The sequence below is a fragment of the Ciconia boyciana genome, chromosome 4, assembly GCF_034638445.1.
Source record: "Ciconia boyciana chromosome 4, ASM3463844v1, whole genome shotgun sequence".
NCBI lineage: Eukaryota > Metazoa > Chordata > Aves > Ciconiiformes > Ciconiidae > Ciconia > Ciconia boyciana.
Window position 1 is genome coordinate 23,497,001 of NC_132937.1, and position 21,830 is coordinate 23,518,830.

Here is a 21,830-nt window from a genome sequence, read left to right on the forward strand (position 1 = left end):
TTGCAATACAGTGGCTGTCATCCATCACTGTAAATGCCTTTCCAAAAGCCACGTCAACTAAATAAAAAGGGGAAAACTACAAGCTGGAGGGTCTTTCAAGGAAGGCACTTGATTTCTTCACCAAAGACCACCTCAGCAGCTCACAAGACTCCCAGTAATAAATGCTGCTTTTCTGGAGCATTGTCCCCCCAGAGACAGTAGAAAGTCATGGCTTGATAATTTAAACAAGATTAAGGAACATGCATGTAAACACAGTTGTGTGCTTGCAGTGTGGGGACAGTCAGTGCACAGCTCAGCAGAGGAGGGGTTTTCCCAGCCAAAACATCTGCAAGAAAGAAAATCTTCCTTTCTGGGGGAAAGTGGAGAAGAGTGAGATGTGTTTGTGGAAGAGGCAGACTGAAGGCTGTGGACAGTGAACCTCCCAAGCCAAGCATCTGTACCACACCTGGCACACCTGTAGTGACACCACACAGCTGTCAAATCCCTCTGGACAGGCACAGAATAGCCACCACTCAGGTAAAGCCTGGGGCAGAAGGGTCCAAGGAAACTGGGCAGACACTGGGTAGCAAAGGGCCAAACAGGCAGAGGGGAACGGATACCCCAGGAGCAGAGGTTTGCACTTCATAGAGGTAAACAAGCATCACAGGAAGAGCCTCTGAGTCTGCCTTACTGCTAGCCATCATCTGGCTCTCCCTTTGCATGCTGGACAAGGAAAGGTTTTTCACACTTACGGGTTTTAATGCATCCCAGCCAGCCTGAGGCTGTACATCAATTCCCCAAATTCATGAGAAGCTCCAAAATCTGCTCTTCTTTGCTGCTGTCCTTCCTGAAGTTCTTGCCCCATGGTTGTCCCTCCCATCTACTCGCAAGCAGAGCTAAGGGAGCTCCCAGATCTTCGTTAGTCCCCTCCAAGCCCCAACCCTGCAGTCTGAGCCGGTTGGTGCCGCCTCACCTCAGTTTCCTACAGACCCAGCTCTGTTCTGCCGTGCAGCCATGCCATTTTGCTGTGGTTGCAGAGCAACTGAGAAAAGGAGGGAGGGCAGGTTAACCCCCAGCCTCCTGGCTGGGGGGACAGCACGGGGTGCAGAGAAAGCCTTACCTAGAGGCACGAGGCCTCTTTCCTCTAATCAGGAAAAGAGGAGGGAGTGGTGGGGAGTGCCACAGAAATGGCACTAAGCCTCCCATCACTGCCTACTGGTTCATTGGAAGGGACTGGTAATGGGGAAGGTACTTTCCAGAGACTTCTGGCAGCAGGACAAGTCTCCTATTTGCTTGTCCTCCTGGTTTTCTCTTTAATCTCCAGTTTTTACTGCTACTGTGCATAAAGAGAAGATGGGTGCATCTGAGGGCAGAGAGCTTGGGTCCCCCCTCCCTTTCCAAAGGGTGCTCTGAGCCCTGGGATCTGGGCAAGGGTGCACCCGGCTCGGCGCTGAACCTACACCGCAATGAGCTGTAGCACCTGCAACTTGTAAAAGCACAGAGCTGAGCCCTAGGTGGGCACAAGGGTCCCCGTATCAGACAACTTCTGGGCTCGGTTCGACTCCAGGGACCCTGGCCAGGAAAAGCACCCTGGTCCCATGCTCCAGTCCTGGGGATCAGACCCAAGAAGCCAGACGACGAGGTGCAGGCTGGGCGATACCACCAGGGAGAGTCCAGCTGCAGGGGGAGGGTGGCAGGGATGGCACCAGCTCCTGCTCAGAGCCCCACAGCCTGGCTGAGGGTGCTGGCACCTTCCCACAGGACAAATCTCAGCAGAAAGCGTCCAGACAAGCAGCATGGGTGATGACATGCTGTGAATGAATGGGGAGCAAGCAGGGGCCTGGGGAGGAGAGATGCCAGGCCTGGATCCTCTCCATCACCCACACATATTACTCTTTAGACAAGAGCAAACAGTGCGATGGGATGAAACTGAAGGCGCTTTTCCTCACCTGGCTTCCCACCCTCCCCAACCATCCACATGTCCCATCTCCTCACAAAAACCCATGCAGGTTCCTGAGCCCCTGCCAGCCGGGACCGGCGCTGGTGCCAAGGGAGCCGTGCCCATGGAGAGCAGCCCCTTGCCCTGGCACCAAGCACAGGAGACCACCAGCACAGGGGACAACTGGCCCTTGCACTGGCAAACGTGCCTGGGGCACGTTCACAGGTCCCATGGACTCCTCTGCACCAGGGAGCGAAGTGAAGAGGCCGTGTTTGGGCTGCGGGAGGGGAACAGCTTTTAGCCCCCACAGTGCTGCTCATCTTGCCTGTGGGTGCATGCAGGGAGGGTGCAGCCGGCTCCTCCACAGTCCCTCCAGGACCAACTTGTGCAACACATGAGGAATGCTGGTGACAGAAAAAGCTCCTGTACACCATGTCTTTGGAGGCAAGGGACAAAACCAGTTCCAGTAAAGCCCATGGAAGGGGTGTTATGGCACCAAGTGAGACCAGCATAGCATTTCCCTTTGGTGCCTGCTCTTGCTGCAAAGAAGCAGAGGGGTGCTTTTGCTATGGACCTTCAATCCTGCCTCCTGGCTGGGAATGCCCATGCCAGGTCAGACACTGAGACTGCATCAGATTGTGCCTGCTGTGTCTTGTGCCCTTGAATGCAGCCTGGGAAGCATCCGAGACAGCTCTGACTGTGCCTGGGGGAGACAGGAGTGCTCTCATGATCCCAGCTATGAGACCTGGCAGCCAGAGAACAACCCAAAGCATGCTCGATTTGCTTGCAGAATCACAGAATCACAGAATCGTATAGGTTGGAAAAGACCTTTAAGATCATCGAGTCCAACCGTAAACCTGCAGCCTTGTCTTTCTTTCCTGGCCTTGTGCACAGTCACCAACAGAGCAGCTGTTTTGTCAGCTCCCCAGGAAAGCTTTTCAGTTGTAATGTCTTATTATTCCAGAACATGTGAAATACAGGTCCTAGGCATGGATAAAGGATTGCAGGTGCTTCAACCGTTGCTCCAGAACACCTCACACCAAAGTGATTCCTGCACATAGCCCCAGATCCACTGAGGGCATGTCTGCATCGTACTGCAATGGATCCTGATCCTGCCCCACCAACCCCTGAGGATGCAGTGAGGGTAGGCAGAGAGCAGGAAAAACATGTCTGGGGAGAGAGAAACAGGAGGACTTGGAAAATTTTTTACTGAAACTAGCTCTTGGCTGGAACTTGAGGTTTTTGACATGGCAGTGACTAGCTGCTTTCTCTAAGGAAAGTGGCTGCTTCCCTCTAAAGAGATTGTTGACATTTTGTATCAGAAAAACTCACTTTGTGGTTTATGAAGTACTGAGCCCTGCTGGTTTTTGACAGACTTCCAAAAGTCAGGCTCTGGAGTAGGGGCAGCTGCTGCAGGGCTGGAGGAGGGACAGCCAGCCAGGACCACATACCTGTCCTGGGACAGCATCTCCTCCTGTCCTTCTCTGGGGGTAAGGGCAGCCTGCTGCCAGAGCTGGGGTCTGGCTCACCACCCCTTGAGAGCCACGGAAGACAAGGACCTGGCAGGGATCTGTGATGAATGGCTGCATTGCTCCGAGCAGGGCGCGTGTACTGCTCCCAGAAGAGATGGGAGCCACGGGCTTTGCAACCACACTTACAGGCAGCTTGGCCAAGCTCAAACCCCGACGGAAGTAGATAAACCTGCTTCCAACAACCAAAAGATCGGTGCAAGCCCCTTCTCCCTCAGCTTTCCAAGGAGCTGGGCCAGGACACCGTGCACCTTGTCAGGGTATCCTCCGGCCAAGGATGAACCTGATGCACCTCAGGCTAAGCCCCTCCTGCAGCCCCTGTCCTGCGCATCCACACTGAGCATCCTCCTCCTCCCCAGCCGCGGCCCCTCTGGGTCACTGGGCGAGCGGCAGGAAGGCTTCTGCCCAAGCAAGCACCGGTTATCCTCCTTTCCCGCTCAAGCTGTTTGTCTTGGCCTCTCTTCCCATACCAGCCTTCCTCCTCCTCGGGATTGTATTGCTGGGGCTGTCACTGTAGTTAATGAGCTGGGACAGAGCTGGTGCTCTGGGAAAGTCACGCCAAGAGACAGCCAAGCCCAGGGCATTGTGTGTGCACAGATACCAGGGAGGAGGACCTGGGGGGGACACACACCTGAAAAAGAAACCCAGGCCACCAACCAAGGGAGCCAGCAGACCGGGAGAGGAAAAGGGCCAGGGCTAAGCCTGCATTCAACACGTCTCAGCAAAAGCCATCAGGTGCCTGGACAGCCCCTGGCTTGGACAGTCCAGCCGCTGCACCACCATGAATGCCATCCCCTGGAGGCGCTGGTGGCCATGTCCCTCCTGCCTTCAGGAACAGTCCCTGGGCCATCTCACTCCCAGCCTGTGCCCAGACTTGCTGGCTGGCACCAAAGCCTGGCCAGGGACAGTGCAAATAATTTAACAATGTGGACAGTCACGTTTGACACTGTGGTCTTTGAGGGGAGAGCATGGTGTCTGGCTGTTGGCCATGCAAACCCCATTCATGCATGTTTGGCCCATGCCTCACCCGAACAGAGCAGCTTTGTTCAAACATCGCATGGCTTGGGCGAAAGGGCAGTTCCCAAGGGGACATAAGGCCACTTTGGGGCAGCAAGACCGCAGTCCCAGTGCAGAGACTCAGGAGACCCAAGGCTCGGGAGGAAAATGGCCAGGTACTCCCAGCTCATTGGCGATGAGGGGCAGGAGCCAGTGGGCTGCTCTCCATGCCTCATCCATGGACGCGCCCAGGAGCAGGTGTCTTCACCTGCCTCCATTTCCCCAAGAGCTCTTTCTTCTCCTCTGCACCCCAGCTGCTAGCAAGCACCAAACTGCCAGGGCAATCAGCAGACCTGATCGGCCACAATGTGCCTCAGTTTCCCTTCACTGCAAGGACGCAGCTCCTGTTTCCACAGCTCTTCATCTGTGTCCCATACTCCCGTACTTGCTGAGAGCCAGGGAGGTCCAGCCCAGCAGCCACACTGATGGGACTGAAGTGTTTTGGGCTGGATGGCGCAATACTGGCATGCTCCCTCCCACCCCATCTCTGCAATATGAACCCCTGGGGACCTGCTCCGGCAGCCTGGCCGAGCAGCGCAGAGCAGGGCACCAACCTCACGATGGTGTTGAGAGCTCCCAGGAAAGAGCTGCAGCCCGGCTGCTGTAGAGAAGGTGTCCTTCACTCCTATGAAAGCCCCTTTCCCCCCCCTTGCACCCCAGCACAGCCCCCCTGCTGCTGCAGCATCGCAGGCAGCGCTGGGTGCACGCCCCACACTCAGCACTGGTCTTTGGGCTCAAACACGAGGCAGGCCAACCACCTTCTGGCTTTTCTTTTTATTTAACAAAATCACAGCATGATAAAAAAAGAGAGACAAGAAGCAGCTTACACCCGTAATTGTTGCATCAAACAGATCTAGCAGCAAACACCTGAGAGCGGCGTGAACACTGCTCATGCCTCACTGCCCAGGCAGGAGCGCGGGGCAGGCTTTGAACGTGGTGGCAGGCTGGGGGACCAAGAAGTGGGGCAATGTCCCTGAGGAGTGCAAGGGCCGAGAGCAACTTCGCTGCCTGCTCTGCCGCCGCCGCATTACTGTCTCTCTTTCTACCTGTGTAAGGAAGGGCAGGAGGGGAAATGGTGCAGGGATGTCAGGGCGTGAGAGAGGAACCGCATCGGCCACACTCTGCCCGAGGGCATCTAGGTTGTGTTCAGCGAGGGAGCAGCACAGTGCATGGCCGGCGAGGAACATCTCCATCCCTCCCCTCCATCCCCACAGTATCTCATCCTGGCAGCCCTTCCCAGGGGTGCAGGAGGACCGCAGACAGTTTGGGGCTGACAATGGAACCCAAAAGGATCAAACAGCTGCTGCACCACAGGGAAGGCTGAGGCCCCCCCAAACACTTCTCACAGAACAGTCCATCAACCAGCTTCCAGGCTGTGAAGGCAGCAGAGGCTCTGGTCCAGCAGCCCCCGGCTCATCCTGACGCAGGTTGCTGGGTCACACCGGAGACAGGGAAGAAGAGAGAGCAGGCAGGGCTCTGCCCAGCCCCATGCACTGGCACGAGTCCCGAGGAGGGTCAGCCCCATGGATGGAGGTGGAAGTAAGTCGGCTCCATTAGCTTCAGATTCACAGCTGGGAGCCGGCCCTGCTCCAGGCACTGGGGCCGGCTATGGGCTTCTTCAGAGCCTACTTGCCCTGGGGTTTGGCCTGGGAAAGTGAAAAACCCAGCTGTGATGAGTGTGATCCTCGGGGCAGGAGCCTCCCCACGGGCCCTTCCCCATGGTCAGGGTGGTCACTAAGGGGTGGCCTCCCCTGGCCAAGCCATGGTGGTAAAGCAGGGACCTGACAGAGCTTGCAAAGCACCCACCAAGCTCATTGCAAGCTCATTCTTCCCTGTGAAGACACACAAGTTGCAAACTCCAAGCTAGCAGGGCAGAAGTGGGGGGTGTTTGCTCCCAGTGCTGTTTGCTGTGGCACCGGTTGGGCTCAGACAGTGTGGCACTGGGTGGGCAACAGTCCCAGGGCCACATTTATTTGGGGTGGAAAAGGGATTGCAGAGGAGCCAGACTGGTCCCTGTTGGAGTGAGGAGGAATGGAGACCAAGACGAAGTATCCATACCTCGATAGAGCCTGTCCCAGCTCTTCCCAGCAGCTCAGTCGCACCGGGAGAAGCCTGTTTCATGGCAGATAAACCCACCCCCTGCCTGCCCTTATTCCCAGCTAAGCACAGGGCCAGCTCTTACCCTCCTGGCAGAGCTGGCATCCAGCTTCTCTTGGAGGCGAACCACCCACGGGGCTTGGAGGGGGGCACAGAGGCGCTTGCCTTTCATGGTAATGAACCTGCCAAACCCATGGGAAAAAAAAAAACAAGATAAGGTGAGCAGGACACCCTGGAGATGCTCCAGAGCAGCCCAAGCTCTCACCCACTGCCTCCCTCACTGCCCTCCTCCATCTCTAACTTAGGATGAATTTCTTCTCTGTCTTTTGTCCCAAGTTTTCCCCTCCTGGCAGGTCTGACCTGCTCTGATTGAGCCTCTGTTCTCCACAGTCTCTTCCACAGCCCTCCCTATTCCCTCGCCCCCAAACCCAGCTCAACATCCCTCCTCCACCCTGCTCTGCCTCCCTCCCTGCCTCCCCGCAGGGTCCATCCCCACCCTGGGGCTCTTACACGGCAGCCGGGATGTCGCAGCCATCCTGCACCAGCTGGAGCCGGTAATTCTGCACTATCCGCCATGGGATGGGCGTCTCGCTCGTCCGCAGGCAGCAGTCGAGGACGTTGTTCCCGCCATGCACTGGAGGAAGAACACACCATGCAGGCTGAGGTTGCTCTTTCCAGGTCAGCTGTGCCTTCACCCAGCCGCCCCGGAGGGTGCGGGGGCTGCGGGGCTGCCCTGGGGGAGCAGGGCAGGATGGTGCCCACCAGCGATGCCCTCACACACCACCCCAGCTGCACACACAAGCAGGAGCTTTATTGCCCCCATGTCCCAGCACCGGGAGCCTTTCGCCTCCTTCTGACGGAAAGCAAAGGAGGTGAGAAACAGCACATTGCCGGAGGGCATCCCTTCTGCATGCCTGGGTCCCTCCCGCACCCCTGGGGCCAGCGCCAGCCGGCAAGTGGGGCAGGATGGGTGTCTTCACCCCACTTCAGGATGCTGCGACACTGAAGATTCCCGTTCCCGAAGGGCTGGGAATGACTTCAGCTGTATTTGCTGAAGCAATCGTAGGTTTTGCAGCTACCCCACCACCAGCCTGCCCCACACCGATCAGTCCTGTGACAGCTGAGGGACACGGCTGTGACCTGTGCAAACCCCACGTTCAGCACCAGCAGCCCCTCAAACACGGGCTCTGCCCTAACACACGCCTTCTCTCCCGCTCCCAGCCCTGCCACTTGCCCCAAGGCTGCCCCACGCCAAAGCGTGCCAGGGATGCTCCCCTGGTGTCCTGGGCAGAATGGGACCAAGGCGATCCCAGCCCAGTGCGCACAAGCTGGGCTAGGGCACTGGGAGGCAGGATTGCTCCACGGCCTTTCCCAAGCGCAGCTTTCCATCCCCAGTGTCCTGCAGGCTCCTGCCTGGACTTTGGGCAGGACAGAATCCCTCTGGAACAGATTACAAGCAGATGATGCAGGAGGGCTGCAAAAGAACCCCAGCCATGAGTCCCTCTAAAGGTCTGCTGGAAATGCAAAAGAGAGCAAGAAACTGGATCCCCTCCCTTCTGCAAGAAAGGCAGCCTGAGAGGTTCCCTCTTACCATCCAGGATACATCCCAGCACCAGGAGACTGAGGCAGAGAAGATGCAGCCACTGCATTTTGCTGCTGAGTCTGGCAGAGGATGGGCTGGAGGCGATGGTGCTCTTGGCGGGAGAGGTGAGCTCTGCACAGCTTCCCTGCGCTCTGCTGCTGGTGCTCCCTGCCGCCTATTTATCTTTCCAGCCCGTGGCTTTCACTTTCTTTTGGAGAGTAGGGGTGGGAAGTTGCAACAAGTCTTACCACAGGCTGGATTTTAATCTTTGAGCAGTTCCCGAATATCCCAGCTGCTTTCCCTGCAGCCAGCTGCTCTGCAGTCCCAGAGCCAAACACCCTCCTGCCCTCTCTGCTGCCAGCACCCCGGCCACAGGGGCTGCTGGTCAGGGCCAGAGCAGCTCCAGGGTCCCTTCACCCTGCAAAAGCACCCCAGGGCCCTGGGCAAGCACATGGCGGGTCTCACCCCATACATTTTCCAGTCCCTTCTCCAAGACATCTCTGGGACATTCCCATTAGGTATCGCATAGGCTCAGCCCACTGATGCTGGGGGAGACAACTTGCCTCAACCCCATTTTATGGGTATATACCTGTATTGGGATGATGCCTGGCTCGCCCTGAGCCCCCTCATCTGGTCGCCCTGCCCTCCCCATTGCCTGGAGGGGGGGCACATCTGAAGCTGTTGGACGGAGGAGAGCCCAGCCAGCATGCTCCACTCCAGGGCTGCAATCTCACATGCCAAAAGAGAACCTGGTTTCCAGGTGTCCCAGCAAACGGGCTGTCCTGGTTTTGGCTGGGATAGAGTTAATTGTCTTCCTAGTAGCTGGTATAGTGCTGTGTTTTGGATTTAGGATGAGAATAATGTTGATAACGCACTGATAGTTTAGTTTAGTTTTAGTTGTTGCTGAGCAGTGCTTACACTAAGTCAAGGACTTTTTTGCTGCTCATACTGCCCTGCCAGCAAGTAGGCAAGGGTGCACAAGAATCTGGGAGGGGACACAGCTGGGACAGCTGGCCCCAGCTGACCAAAGGGATATTCCATACCATAGAGCGTCATGCTGAACAAAAAACTGGGGAGAGTTGGCCAGGGGAGCATGGCCGCTGCTCAGGAACTGGCTGGGCATCGGCCAGCAGGTGGTGAGCAATTGCATAGTGCATCACTTGTTTTATATATTGTTTTATCATTATTATTATTATTCTCCCTTCCTTTTCTGTCCTATTAAATTGTCTTTATCTTAACCCACGAGTTTTAAGTTTTTTCTGATTCTCTCCCCCATCCCACTGCAGGGGGAGTGAGCGAAAGGCTGTGTGGTGTTTAGCTGCCTGCCAGGAAAAAAGAACCAGCTACAGAGCTTCCTGGAAACAGGTTTTCTTGGCACAAGAGCAGAAATCCCCCATGGAGGCTGTGTGCATGGCGCAGGGTGCCAGCAGCTCACCGGCTGCAGGGGCACTGCAGGGAGTGAAGATCAGCACTGCCGCTGCAAACCTTCACAGGAGCGCAGGGACAGGGGCTGTTTCTCCTTGGGATGGTGACTCACCACCGTGCCGGTGCCACCCGCGGTGGTGTCCCTTAACCAGCCTGCTTCAGCCCTGATACCTGCCATGTGGGACGCTGAGAGCAGCGGGGTTGTGCAGCCCAGGGAAGGAAGGGTGAAGGGCGTCTCACTGCTGTCAGCAGCTGCCTTGTGGGGGTTTGGAGAGATGCCAGAGCCAGGCTCTTCTTGGAGGATGAAAGGCAACGGTGCCAGTTGCACCCAGGGAAATTCCCATTGATAGTAGGAAAAATATTTCCCCGCAGGGGTGAACAAATCCTGGAGCAGGATCTCCATCCCTCCACCCTCTCCCTTGCTCCAGCTTTAGCCTGTCTTGGCATCTCGGTGGAGAGCATTGCACAGGCCTTCCGCAGGGACAAATATCTACCTGGAGACAAAGCACAGGGCTGGGACCTCAGTGGGTCCCTCTGCTCCTCTCAGCAGTAGAAGATAACGAGCTGTGCCCCTTCCCTGCTCCATGGTAAGGAGCAAGAGGAGACTCCAGCCGTGCCACTGGCCAGGGTGCTCCATCCCCGCACTGGCACTGGCACCAGCCTCATGCACGGGGTGGTCTCCTCCATCAGGAGAGCATCACCTCCGCGCTCCTGTGCCCCGGCAAGCCTGCACTGTGCCGAAGGGGTTAGGCAGGGGCAGGTGGGCAGGATCAGGGGCACAAACAGGATGTGCCAGCTTAACTTCAGTCAGCACCTGCCTTCTTCTAGCACTTACAAGCTATTGGAGAGAAATCTTGGCTGGCGGAAGGGGAATTTAGGTGGCAGAGGATTAGTGTCAGTCATCAGCCCCAGCCTCCCTGCAGGTCTGGAGATGCAGGCTGGCTCTGGGACCTGGTCTCCACTTAATCTCCCCGGGGTGCTGCCAAAGAGATGCCAAAGCAGGGAGGACAACGGCTCCTCCCTGCTGATGCTGGTGGCCAGACCTCCAGGTGCAGCCGCTCCTAACCCAGAGCTGGCTGCTCCCCAGGGGCTGGACTGACAGCGTGAAGCCCCCTGTGAAGAGGGGACCCCAAAAGCAGAGCCCTGACCCACGGGCAAGGGATGCTGGCTGCGCTGCCTGACGGCAAACCCTCGCCTCCTTGCACGTTCGGTGGGTTTGGCAGCTACCAAAGCATGCCCGAGGACTGGCAAGGGGTGCTGGGGGGTGCTGGGGGTCCCATCCTATGGGACCCCTCTCCAGGCACTGCTGGGGTCCTGGTCACCACAGCAAGCAGAGGGGTCCCCTGCTGCTTTCCTGGCACAAGGGGCTTCCACCCACTGCTGGCTCCCAGCTGGCCATGCACTGAAAGCAGCGTGTCCAGTGTTGGGAACACATCCTTCTGGGGCTAAACCCCTTAACCGCCTCTGGCTGCAGGAGACCTCCTGCCCTCGTGCTGCCCACAGTCCCTGCTGACACGTGGGCAGGAAAGAGAGCCTCTGCCTCCTTCCAGCAGCTGTCTGGGTGCCAAGTGGGTGAAAGCACGGCTGCTTCACTCGCCTCTGCTCCCCAGGAGATGCACCGGGGAGTGAGGAAAGGGGCTTTCCGCTCGCGTTGTGAAAGGGGAATGTGACGGGTTTCCCCTCCCTCCACTGGGGTCAGTGGGATTTCTAAGAAGCGAGTGGTCATCTCTGAAGTGCATCCCTGTGGCATGCAGGGAGGTCACCCCATCCCCCTCACAGGGCTGAGCCTTGGGGACCCAGGGGATGTTTGGGGAAGAGGGGATGTTTTGGGGTCCAGGCTCTTCAGAGGCACACACAGGCAGGGAACAGGCAGGGGATCCGGTGTGACGTGGGAAAAGGGGAGAGCATCGTGTGTGCGCTGACCCATTTAAGCCTCATCCAGAGCAATCTGGGAGCGCTGGAGCTCCAGCCCCGAGGACACCACGGGCAGTGCGAGTCACCTCTGAGCACTCACCCCTGCAGAAGCCCCAATAATGCAGTTGTTAAAGTTGAAACCATGCATGGGGGGCGATCCCCATGGGAAATCCAACTCATCGAAATGTAAATGGGCCGTGTGAGCATCGCCTCCATCCCCTGGCTCTCCTCGGGGAGCAGCAGCTGTGCTGCCACTGTCCTGGAGGAACCCAGACAGTGGAACCCAGCCAGCTGCAGGAACCCCCAGGGCAGCTGCTCCCTGCTGGGCTTGTGGGCTCCGGTACTCTCCCCGGGGTGCTTTGCGGTGCTCAGCTTTCCACCTCCGAGCTACGGAGCTGGAAAGTGTAAAGGGGGAATTTCAGCAAGTTCCAGGCACAGCCAGTCCCCGGGGCAGGATCTGGCCTGGCTGCATTCACCTCATTGGGAAATACTGGGCAGGCATTGCAGCTGTTTCAATTTCCCTTGCATCTCCCGGCATGAGGGAGCCTCCCGCACAGCTCCCATTGCAGCCCCAGACCCAGTGTGGCACGCGGACTGGGGCCACTGCCAGCCCATGGGGCTTGGGGCTCCGCTGGATCTCCTCTAGCTGAGGGAACCCAGTCAATCTGATTTAAATAGAATTAAGGAATAGAAAAAAGCAAGCCATGACTTTGCCCAGAGGGAGTAAAGATGGTCCTGAGAGTCTGGCTGAGAGGGATGCAGAAGGTGCCAATTCCTGCTCTGCTAGAGCCCATCCCTCCCTAACACTCGTTGCCTTCAGTGGCATTGGTGTTGAGGTCACTGTAGACGATGGGCAGCAGAGCCAAGACCCTTCAGCTGGGTCCCACTCAACTCCACCCGAGAGAGCACCCATCTCCCGGGGTCCCTGCAACGCACGTGTCCCTCAGCATCATCTCTGGGCTGCACAGTCTCCCAACTGGGTGCTTCCTGCAAATGTCCTTGGACATGCTGTGATGGCTCTGAGATGGCAGCGGCCAGGTGGGATGCCCCCAGCCCTGGCTCCCTGCCATCACACTGCCTGTCCTCCTCTCTGCAGCCTCTTCAGAGGTTTCAGGAGGGGGTGGCTGGGGAACAGCTTGGAGACCTGTGCAAAAACCAGCCCATCAGCAATTTCCTTGTTATCTCCCATGTGGCTTGGCAGGAAGGATGCCCAGTGAGGCTGCAGCCCAAACTCACCTGTGGACAGACCTAAAAGCACATAGGATGGACCAAAAGCCCTGAAGGCTGCTCTTTTTCACCGCTTTGTTGGCTTTTTGACACCGGGCAGAGGAGGCTGTGGGGTTCTTGGTCTGGTGCAATGCTGGGACATGGCTCACATTGGCCCCGCTGCAGCACATCCTCAGAGGAGAGCAGATGCTCTTCCACTGCCCCTTGGAGAGCTGCAGCCCAGGAGCAGATCTGCATTCCCCAGTGGCATGGGAAGCAAGCAGAGGGACATGGGAGTCTGGGCGGGTGGAAGGAGGACCATCAGCATGAGGACACACCAAAGCCAAGGGGCTCCAGCCAGCAAAACGGAGGACAGGGGAAGGAGGGCACCTGGGAGCTACCTGTAGGCAAAGAAAGGGTTGAGAGGAGGCTCTGGGCTGGGGAACTCTAGGAGAGGATGGGAGCCAAGGGATGGCTGGGACTGGGAAATGCCTTGGGGCAGGAAAAGTGGGAGTCCCTATTGCCCACCAGCCACTTCTCCACCTCCTCTCTGCTCTCAAGACTGTGGCAGACCCCAGGAGGGCAGTGTTGGTGGAGAGAGCACCAAAAAAACACCTTGAAGCTTCAGCTGGAAACAACAGCCCCTCTAGCACCCACACGGCCCCAGAAACGGCCCTTGGCACCTACGGGGCTGCTGCAGCGTAGCCGGCTCCTGCTTCTCGGGAACAGCGCAGGCGGAGGGACAGACCCGGTGTGCACGTCTCTAGGTGAGCCTCACCGGAGCTCAGCCTGGCATTGCAGCCCCGCACGCTCCGCTGACGGCACAAGCCTGGAGCTCCATCTGCACCAGCTAATGGCTTGAGCTAATCACTTGGCCTGGGTTCAAGACTTCCCTTTTTTTGGCTGCACTCTGTGGTTTCTGTCTTGCTTGGCTACTTTCTGATGTCACCGAAGCCTTTCTGCTCCAGGGTGGCCAAGCTCTCCTAATTTTTTGCTCTGCTTGACATGGGTGCAGTTTTCTTGCCTTCCCTGCAAAATATCTGGGGGTGGAAGGGTTGTACAGCCCTTGCACACCCGCTGCCCCAGCACATGCTGCATCGACCCTGCCCTGTCTGTGTGTGTTGGGCAAAGCAGCGGGCTTGTGACTGTGTGAATCCTCCTCTGCTTCTTCACTGCAGCATCATCACAGAGCACCTTCTTTACATCGCTTGTCTCAGCTGGGGTCTGCGGATTCAGCTCCTCCATGGGGAAAGGGTTTTGGCCCCTGCTGCATGCTCCAGATCCCAGCCCATCACCTCTCCCTTCAGCTTCTCGCAGAGAATCTCCTCGAAGGGGTTTCCCTTGTGCCACCTCATCGTGGCACTGCGGCCACCTGCCCCGCCAGCAAGAGGCTCCCGCTAACCCTGACACCTTATTTCCCTTAAAAGCAGCGTTCTGCAGGAAAACTGGAAGCAGTGTGCAAACGCCTGTGTGTGTGTGCAGGCACAGGCACACGTGGGGCTGCATTTGTGCATCTGTTTCCATGCTCACGCATGCCTTCCTGCACAGATAGCAGTGCCCAAGCGTGGGACAAACTCTGGTGCTTTTCCACAAGCCCTGCTTTTAGGATAAAATTTAGGGTAAATTAGAACACCCCCATGTGCATGTTTTTTAACCTGTCTTAGCCTAAGCCCCACCTAGCCTCTGAAGGGCAAAAAAAGGCCCGTGTGGTGTTTACATCTGCAGCCACAGAGACACCAGGATACTTTTCACGTGCTGGCTCGCTCCTGCAATCTGCTCATGCTTCGCTGTTTGTGGTGGCAGACATATTTGGCTCGGCCTCATTTCTAGGGGGTTTTTGCAATCATTTCACAATCTCCTGACACCACAGCCAGCACAACAAGGAGTCCTGCAGAATGCAGGGCCAGCCCCGCAGGGCTGGATGCAGTGCGTCCCCAGCAAATGCAGGGCTGCCTCCAGCCCTCCCACGGCAGCCCCGGCTGACTCCTAGTGCGTGGGCGCCAGTTCCCAGACTCCCAGCAAAGCCCAGGTCAGAGCACAGCCTCATTAATAACTTGGTTTAATGCTGTTTTCTCAAAGCAGCGGGGAACACAGAGCCCCTACTTTGAGCAAGCAGTGCTTGTCCAGGGAGAGTTAGAAGGACAGGCTCGGCCATGAGCAAAAGACACTGTGTACAAAACCGTATTGTGCCCCTGTGTTTGCTGGCATCTCGGGACCTCTCAGTGGGGACAGCTGAGCGAACAGGATGGCTTCACCTTGCTGTGCAACCCAGCTGGAAGAGAGGGGACTCGCACGGTCCCCATCCCCTGTGCCAGCAGCTCCCAGCCCCTGCACCCCATGGACGGAGCGCCCAGGGGGGCTGCCAAAGCCAGGACCTGGGGGATGATGGTGTGTGGGGCAGGAGAGCAGCCCCCCCATACAGCCCTTCCCACCCCACCAAAGCCCATCACAACAGCTAGAACGAGTGAGTTTGGTTGTAAAGGATATATTTTATTGCCTCGCATCCTGTCCAAAAGCTGGTCTGGCAGACGGCCGCATGCTCCCACGTGGAGGAGAGGGCAACACGGAGCCAGCTCAGCACCTGTCCAGTACTCAGGGACGGTAGCTTGGACTTCACAGTTTCTTTACACAGCCTTAAAATAATAGACATAAATGCCCGCCTAATAAAGCAATCAAGCCAGATAAACGTGCTTGATAGAAACACTCTGCTACAAGCTTTACTTCAGCCAACACACGGCTTTTGCTGATACTGTTAAGCCCTGCAAATCCTATTATTGCAATTATATGACTTAATAGACCTTTACTGACCAAAGTCCACGTCTGAAGTCTCTGCAAGCAGATAACACTGCGGCTGCAGTACAGCCCTTCAACTTGCTCCTTCTCGGCATGCTGGAGGAGGTTTGCAAGCACAGGGAGATGCCATTTTCCCATTTTCCCACCAGCCCTGTCCCAGGGATCTGTCCCCCCTCTACTTGCAGTCTCACGTTATGGTGTCCTCGGATTAGTGACCTCTCATTTTACTAAAGATTTGGGATAGAGCTGCTTTCTGTCTGCGATTAGTTTTGCAAACTCTTCTATTCGCCCACCTGCGCAGCCTCACGTGCAGTTTTCACCATGTGGGCTTTTCAGACTTGGGAAGAAAGTATATGAGAGTTTCTTTTTTTTTTTTTCCCCCAGAAAACTAAGCATTTGGCTTAATAATGTCTGAATCTCTGACAACAGCAAAACCAAAGGATATAAAAGGGTAAAATTCCACTAAAATGAATAATTGTTCTGATTTCATTGCGATTTTGTACCTAAAAAAAATAAAAATCAAAGGGACAAATCCTGACTATCTTCTTCCAAACTACACTGCAACAGCGTGCTATAAAAGCCGAAGGGAAAGCCTAGAACAGCCCAGACATAGAGCCACACTGTCACCCCTGCTGTCCCCAAACTCCCCATCTCAGCCACTATTAATTGCCCTGTGAGGAAGCACCCAGCAAGCAGCCTGGGCAGGACCGTGGGGACATGGGACCTGCCTGGCACCCCACAGCCCTGCAAGCCAAAAAGGAGCAAACAGGTGAGAGGGAAATGAAAAGCAGCCATCGTTTATTTGGTAGAAAAATAAGAGCAATCTTCCAGAAAAGCCAGCCTGCAGCACAAAGGGTACTCTGTGAAGCACAAGGAGCCAGAAGTAGAGCCCTCCAGGAAGACTGAATGAAAGCACAGTCTTTAAATATAAATACAAATGTATAAAACCTCCCCAAAAAGTCATAGGAAAAGCTGCCGTGCTGCCAGGCTACAGAAATCCCCTCTGGTAGGAAGGCTGCCCACTTCCCCCTCGGGGCCGTGGCTCAGCTCCCATGTGGGTCCAGGTCCCCGCTGGCGTGGCAGTGGGGCGAACGAGGACCTGGGTGCCCCCCGCCACCAAGAGCACCCAGCCAGTGCTGGGGGAATCTCTGCGGCAGGTTCGGCAGTGCCGAGGGGGATGCGGAGCACAGGGCAGCCCCCTCGGCCAGCCCCCTCCTCTCCTCGGGGCCAGCGGCGGGGCAGTGGGCGGTCTGTGGATGTCCATTGCCGGGCGGTGGGTCTGTCATCGGTGGGGAAAGCATCCGTCCTAGGGGAGAGGAAGGCAAGGAGGCGGCGGTGAGGTGGAGAGGGTCTCAGCAAGAGCACCCACCCCAGCCGGGGGGCCGTTGCCTTGCATGATGTGCTCTTGCCCATCCCCAAGCATTGCCTTGCCCAAGCGGCTCGAGAAAGAAATCTGATTTTAAGGCAAGCACAGACCAGGAGGGAGCTGTGCCCTAGGTGCCTCCACGCTCCAGCCACAGCTGTGGCAGCCCTCCTAGGCTCAGCCCAGGGAGCTGGGTGCCTGCCCTCCCACGGAGAAGGTTCTGGGATGGGGGGCAGCACCCTCACCCCATCACCCTGCTGCCCCCTGCTCCCCCCTGCCTACCTCTTCAGGCCTGACTTAGACCTGCTGCTGCTTCTGCCGCTTGGGTCGGCCCCCGGGACGTGAGGAACGTCCCTTCTTCTTGTCCTTCTTGTCATTCTTCACCTTCTTGTCCAGGTTCTGCATCAGCTTCTGGACAGCGGGGTCGGTGGGAGAGGCACAGATTTTCTTATTCCTCTTGGTGGTGAACCTGGGGGTGCAGACAGAAAGTTTTGCTGGAGGATGGGCAGGGGGGAGGACACAGGGAGGGAGACTTGGCTGGAGTCGAACTGCTCTGGATGGTCCCGACCGCAGCGGGGTACTCACACAACAGCATGCAGCAAACATCCCGACTCGGGTCCCTGCAGGCTGTAGGACTTGACCCAGACGCTGGGGATGGCTTTCTGGCTGTGCTTCAGGCAGCAGTCCGAGGCTGAGCTGCCAATGCCTGGGGACAAGGCGGGGACGTGGGATTTCAGACTGAGCCAGGGCACCTTCCCAGCCCAGTGGGAGCACAGCACGGCCGGCTGACAGCACAGGGCTTGCTTGGTGTCATTCATGGGAGAGATGCTGGGGCAGCACTTGAGGGTGGGAGCTCTCAACCCCAGTACTCAGTTGCAGGTCAGACCCTGCCCCGGGGATACGTGACACCAATTTCACTGCCAGCGGAGGGGAAACTGAGGCAGAGACAGGCTCCTCGCAAGGGACTGAACCTTGTTCTCCTGCCTGCATCGTTCAGCTTCGAGTTCTGCTGCCTCACCAGCCACGTGCATACGCACACATGCTCCCAAGCCAAGCAAGCACTGCAAGCCAACGCCGCACGCCAACCAGGTGTGCACACACACACACACCCCCCTACACACGCCTGCGCTGCAAACCCCACACCCCCAGCCATGCACCCACCCAAAGGCACCACAAACACCCACCGTGCACTGCGACCGCACCACCCAGCACCCTGCGCAGACCCCGCCAAGCACCCATCCCCTGCCCCATCCCACCACAGGCGGGCAGGAGGGCTCCGTGCCCCTCACCTTGAGCTTGGGTGATGAGGAGGGTAGCAGCCAGCAGGAGCAGTGGCAGGAGGAGGCGCAGAGCCATGGCGGGTGCTGCAGGTGCTGAGCTGGGCAAGGCTGGAGAGCAGGACGCGCGCTGCTGCCTTGTGCCGAGGCTGCTCCTATTTATCTCTGGATGCTTTGCTTTCATTTTCGGCCAGCCTGGCAGGCAGCCCACTAGCCAGCAGAGGGCTGGGTGATGGAGAAGTGGGAGGGTGGGGGATTCCTGTAAGCTGCAAGCCCCCCTTTACGGACACGTCCTGTCTTGTTTCCAGCTGCCCATCACAGCATGGGATGCCAGGTGGGGGGCATTGCCGGAGACACGGCCCCCATCATGGCTAGATGAGTTTGTGAGGTCCTGTTTCCTATCCGGTCCTGCAGCCTGCCTCTACCTGCTCTTGGTGGGTCGGGTGTTGCTGCTTGCCTGTTTGTTCCCCAGACAGGGACCTTGGCAGGTGGCCAAGCCATTAGGGAAACCAAGGAGTCAATCTGTTTTGCTTCCCCACCTCGTGCTTTGCTCCCCAGCCAAGCCACCCACCCCACACAGGTGAGAAGGGGCTCAGTGTGACCCCACATCCCAGCCCCCCTGAGCCTCCATCCCTGTCCAGCTGCCTTGGGGGCCTCCCCAAACATCTGGACACATCTGTAGGGCTGGGATGTGCAGGGGCTGGACTGCAAATGGGGCTGGGGGAGATAGCATAGCCCACCGTGTGTTGGTGCTGATGCCAAATTGGCATTGCCAAATTGGCATGCAAATTGGCATCCTCCCAAATTGTGAGGAGCTGAGGATGAGTGGGGACCTCAGCTGGCTGGAGGAACGGGCTGATGAGAACCTCCTGAGGTTCAACACAGACAAAATGTGAAGTCCAACAGGAGGGACGGCATGACCCCAGGCAGCCAGACAGGTTGGGCATGGATGGCAAGACGGGGGCTATGCAGAAGTGGACCTGGAGGAGCTGAACAGGAGCCCTCAGGGCACCCCTGTGGTGACAAAGGCCATCCAAAGAGATGGCCACGTGGCTGGACCAAGCCCTGAGCAACCTGGTGAAACACCGGTCCTGCTCTCAGCAGGGGATGGCCAGAAACCTCCACATTTTCATGCAATTGCCAGGGAATGGTCTGGAAGAGACCAAGGATGGAGGTTTCACAACCACTTTGGACAACCTGTTCCAGTGCTTGGAAAGTTCTCATGTTGAAAACATTTTCTCCACTATTTAATTGCAATTTCCCTTGATGCAACCGGTGCCACTGCCTCTCGCCCTGCCCCAGGGTCCCGCCGAGAAGAGCCGGGCACCAGTGTCTCTCCAGCCCCCCAAGGCAGCCAGCAAGGAGCCTCCTTTGCTGTCCCATCCCCAGCTTCACCACCCCACTGCTCACAGCCCCTCTTTGCCTGCCCTGGCCTCTAGCTCCTTGGCCAGCCCCACTCCCTCTGCTTGTGTCAGCCGTGGCGCAGGAGCCCCGACAGGACGCAGAGCTGTGATGGGTCTCCCCGATGCTGGTGGGGACCGAGCCCCTTCCCCAGCCCTGCTGCCTGCGCCCTGGGGTGCAGCCCCAGGACTTTTCACCGGTTCCTGATAAGGACCCTCATAAACAGTTATCAAGGGCAATGAGTAACCCAGGGGGAGACCAAAGTCCCGGCTGCTGTAGAAAGCAGAGCTGCGATAAGATGCCCAGGCTCTCGGTCCCCTCAGAGGGGAGGGGGCAATGCCGGTGTCATGGTGGCCTCACCAACAACTGCCCTCCCACCCTCTTTTGGGCACAGAGACCGGCAAGCTGCAGTGGCTTGCTGCCTTCCTCGGGGACAAGTTGGGTGCCTGGGGCAGCGTGGGATTCAGGTCTGCACTCCTGCAGCTTCCCCCATCACCCGTGCAGAAGAGAAAGGGAGCTCTCATGCTGGGGGTACCCGCGTGCCCAGTGCCCGGATGGGGGGAGGCAGCTCCCCACGCACTCGTGCAGCACCGAGGCTGATGTGGTCTCAGGCAGCAGCCCCAGGCTCGGGCCATGGGCCGCAGCGGGTTGCCTGTGGGTGCCTCTTCCCAGGGTGCCTGGCAGCACGGGGAACTGGTCCCTGGAGGCATCCTATGTGCTGTCACCCATCCCTCCAACCCCAAAGCACCACTGGAATCAGGACAGGGCAGGAAAAGGAGAGCCACACTGGCTCTTACTGCCTTTCCAGCCTTTTTTTGTGCAACCTCTCCAGGCAGCAGTGCCCAGCTGAGCACCTGGATGAAAAGGTGCCCAACTGTGCTCAGCAGTGCCCAACTGAGCACCTGGATGGAGAGGTGCCCAACTGTGTGCCCAACTGTGCTCAGCAGTGCCCAGCTGAGCACCTGGATGAGCACCTTGCCCTTGGCACATCTGGGACACTCTCCTGCTGCAGATCCATGTGCTGGAGAAGCTGGGGGAGCACTGATCCCATAGCCATCCACCCTGGTGAAGTGTCTCCCAGAGCCTATGTGGTATGAGGACAAGGGATAGGGATGGAGGGGAGACATACCACAGGTTGTCCCCAGCACGGACTGGTCCAGCCCAGGGCTCCCTCCACTCCTGAAGGAGCCCAGGAGAGCTCTGCAGTCCCAGCGTGGAGCTCAGCTCCCTTCCTTGCCCAGTCCCAGCCCCAGCCACAGCAGCAGGCGCCTGGAAAGTCCCTGGCTCTCTGTGTGTTTTCAAGACACCACAGCAGCATCCTCTGGCCAGAGGCCAGCCCCAAGTATGGTCTGAGCTGCTGAAGAGGGTCAGGGCACGCGTTCCCTTCACAGGCATCAGTCTTTGGCAAGGCTCTGGTTGCTGCAATTTGCACCCTGAAGAAAGCAGCTGGCTGAGCAGACCCTCAGTCCATTCTCTCCAGGGAAGGTGCATCGGAGAGGATCCGGGAGGGAACAAACTAAGGGCAGGGGTACTTGGCCATTGATCTGGCTGAGCAAAGCAGACACACCTGTATGCCTGATCAGCAGGGCCCCATGGAAACTGGCATGGAGGTCCATGCCTCATCTCCTATCCTGCCTCCCTTCCTTCAGACCCCCCAGTTCACTCATTCCTCCCCAGGTGCCTTGCTCCATCACCTGTCCCCCCCGCCCAGGGAGAAACCAGGGAGCTTCTGGCAATGAGAGAGGGGTGAGCATCCCTGTTTGCAGGGGGGTCGCAAGGCAGACTGAACTTTTGGGATACAGAGGAGCTGCTGGGGGTGGAGGCAAGGTTTTTCAGGGCTCTCCAACACCAGCAGCCTCCAGCAGCCGCTCGGCCAGGCACAATTTCTTGCATGCACCCATATAAACCCATTTCTCACCAGCTTGGGCTCCTGCAACCTCCAGTCTTTTCCCAGAGCTCAGAGGTCCAGGATGGAGACAGACACAGGGAAGGGGACACAAACAGGCAGGGTGTCCCTCTGCAGTGTCTCAGCTACAGGGAACCCCCTTCTGGCCCCAGCGTCCGTGTCAGACACCACGCAGAGCCTTTGCAACAGGGCTTTGTGCAATGGTGCTTCCAGCTGCCCCCAAGCTCGGGCAGCCCAGCTCCGGCCCTGTGTGCGTCCCTGTGGTGGAGGGACCTCCACACTGCAGGAAGAGGGGAGGGTGTCCTAGGCAGACTACGGCGTCCCTGCACACCAAGTGTGTAAAAACAGTGGGACCGTAGCAAA

General features: G+C 57.6%; 2 protein-coding genes across 2 annotated transcripts; both read right to left on the reverse strand.

Moving 5' to 3' along the window:
- Positions 1-6,128: 6,128 nt before the first annotated feature.
- CCL19 (C-C motif chemokine ligand 19) lies at positions 6,129-14,082 on the reverse strand. Its single transcript, XM_072860891.1, has 5 exons — positions 14,023-14,082; positions 8,192-8,357; positions 7,111-7,234; positions 6,686-6,782; positions 6,129-6,149 (listed from the first exon to the last, which is right to left on the reverse strand). Exons 1-5 carry the CDS (start codon positions 14,080-14,082, stop codon positions 6,129-6,131), a joined length of 468 nt encoding a protein of 155 aa, XP_072716992.1.
- A 2,597-nt stretch (positions 14,083-16,679) lies between these two features.
- LOC140651282 (C-C motif chemokine 21-like) lies at positions 16,680-18,277 on the reverse strand. The gene is made up of 4 exons (XM_072860562.1): positions 18,173-18,277; positions 17,469-17,589; positions 17,166-17,352; positions 16,680-16,826 (listed from the first exon to the last, which is right to left on the reverse strand). The coding sequence occupies exons 1-3, from the start codon at positions 18,237-18,239 to the stop codon at positions 17,181-17,183; spliced, it is 360 nt and encodes a 119-aa protein (XP_072716663.1). The 5' UTR covers positions 18,240-18,277; the 3' UTR covers positions 16,680-16,826; positions 17,166-17,180.
- Between the last annotated feature and the right edge of the window lie 3,553 nt (positions 18,278-21,830).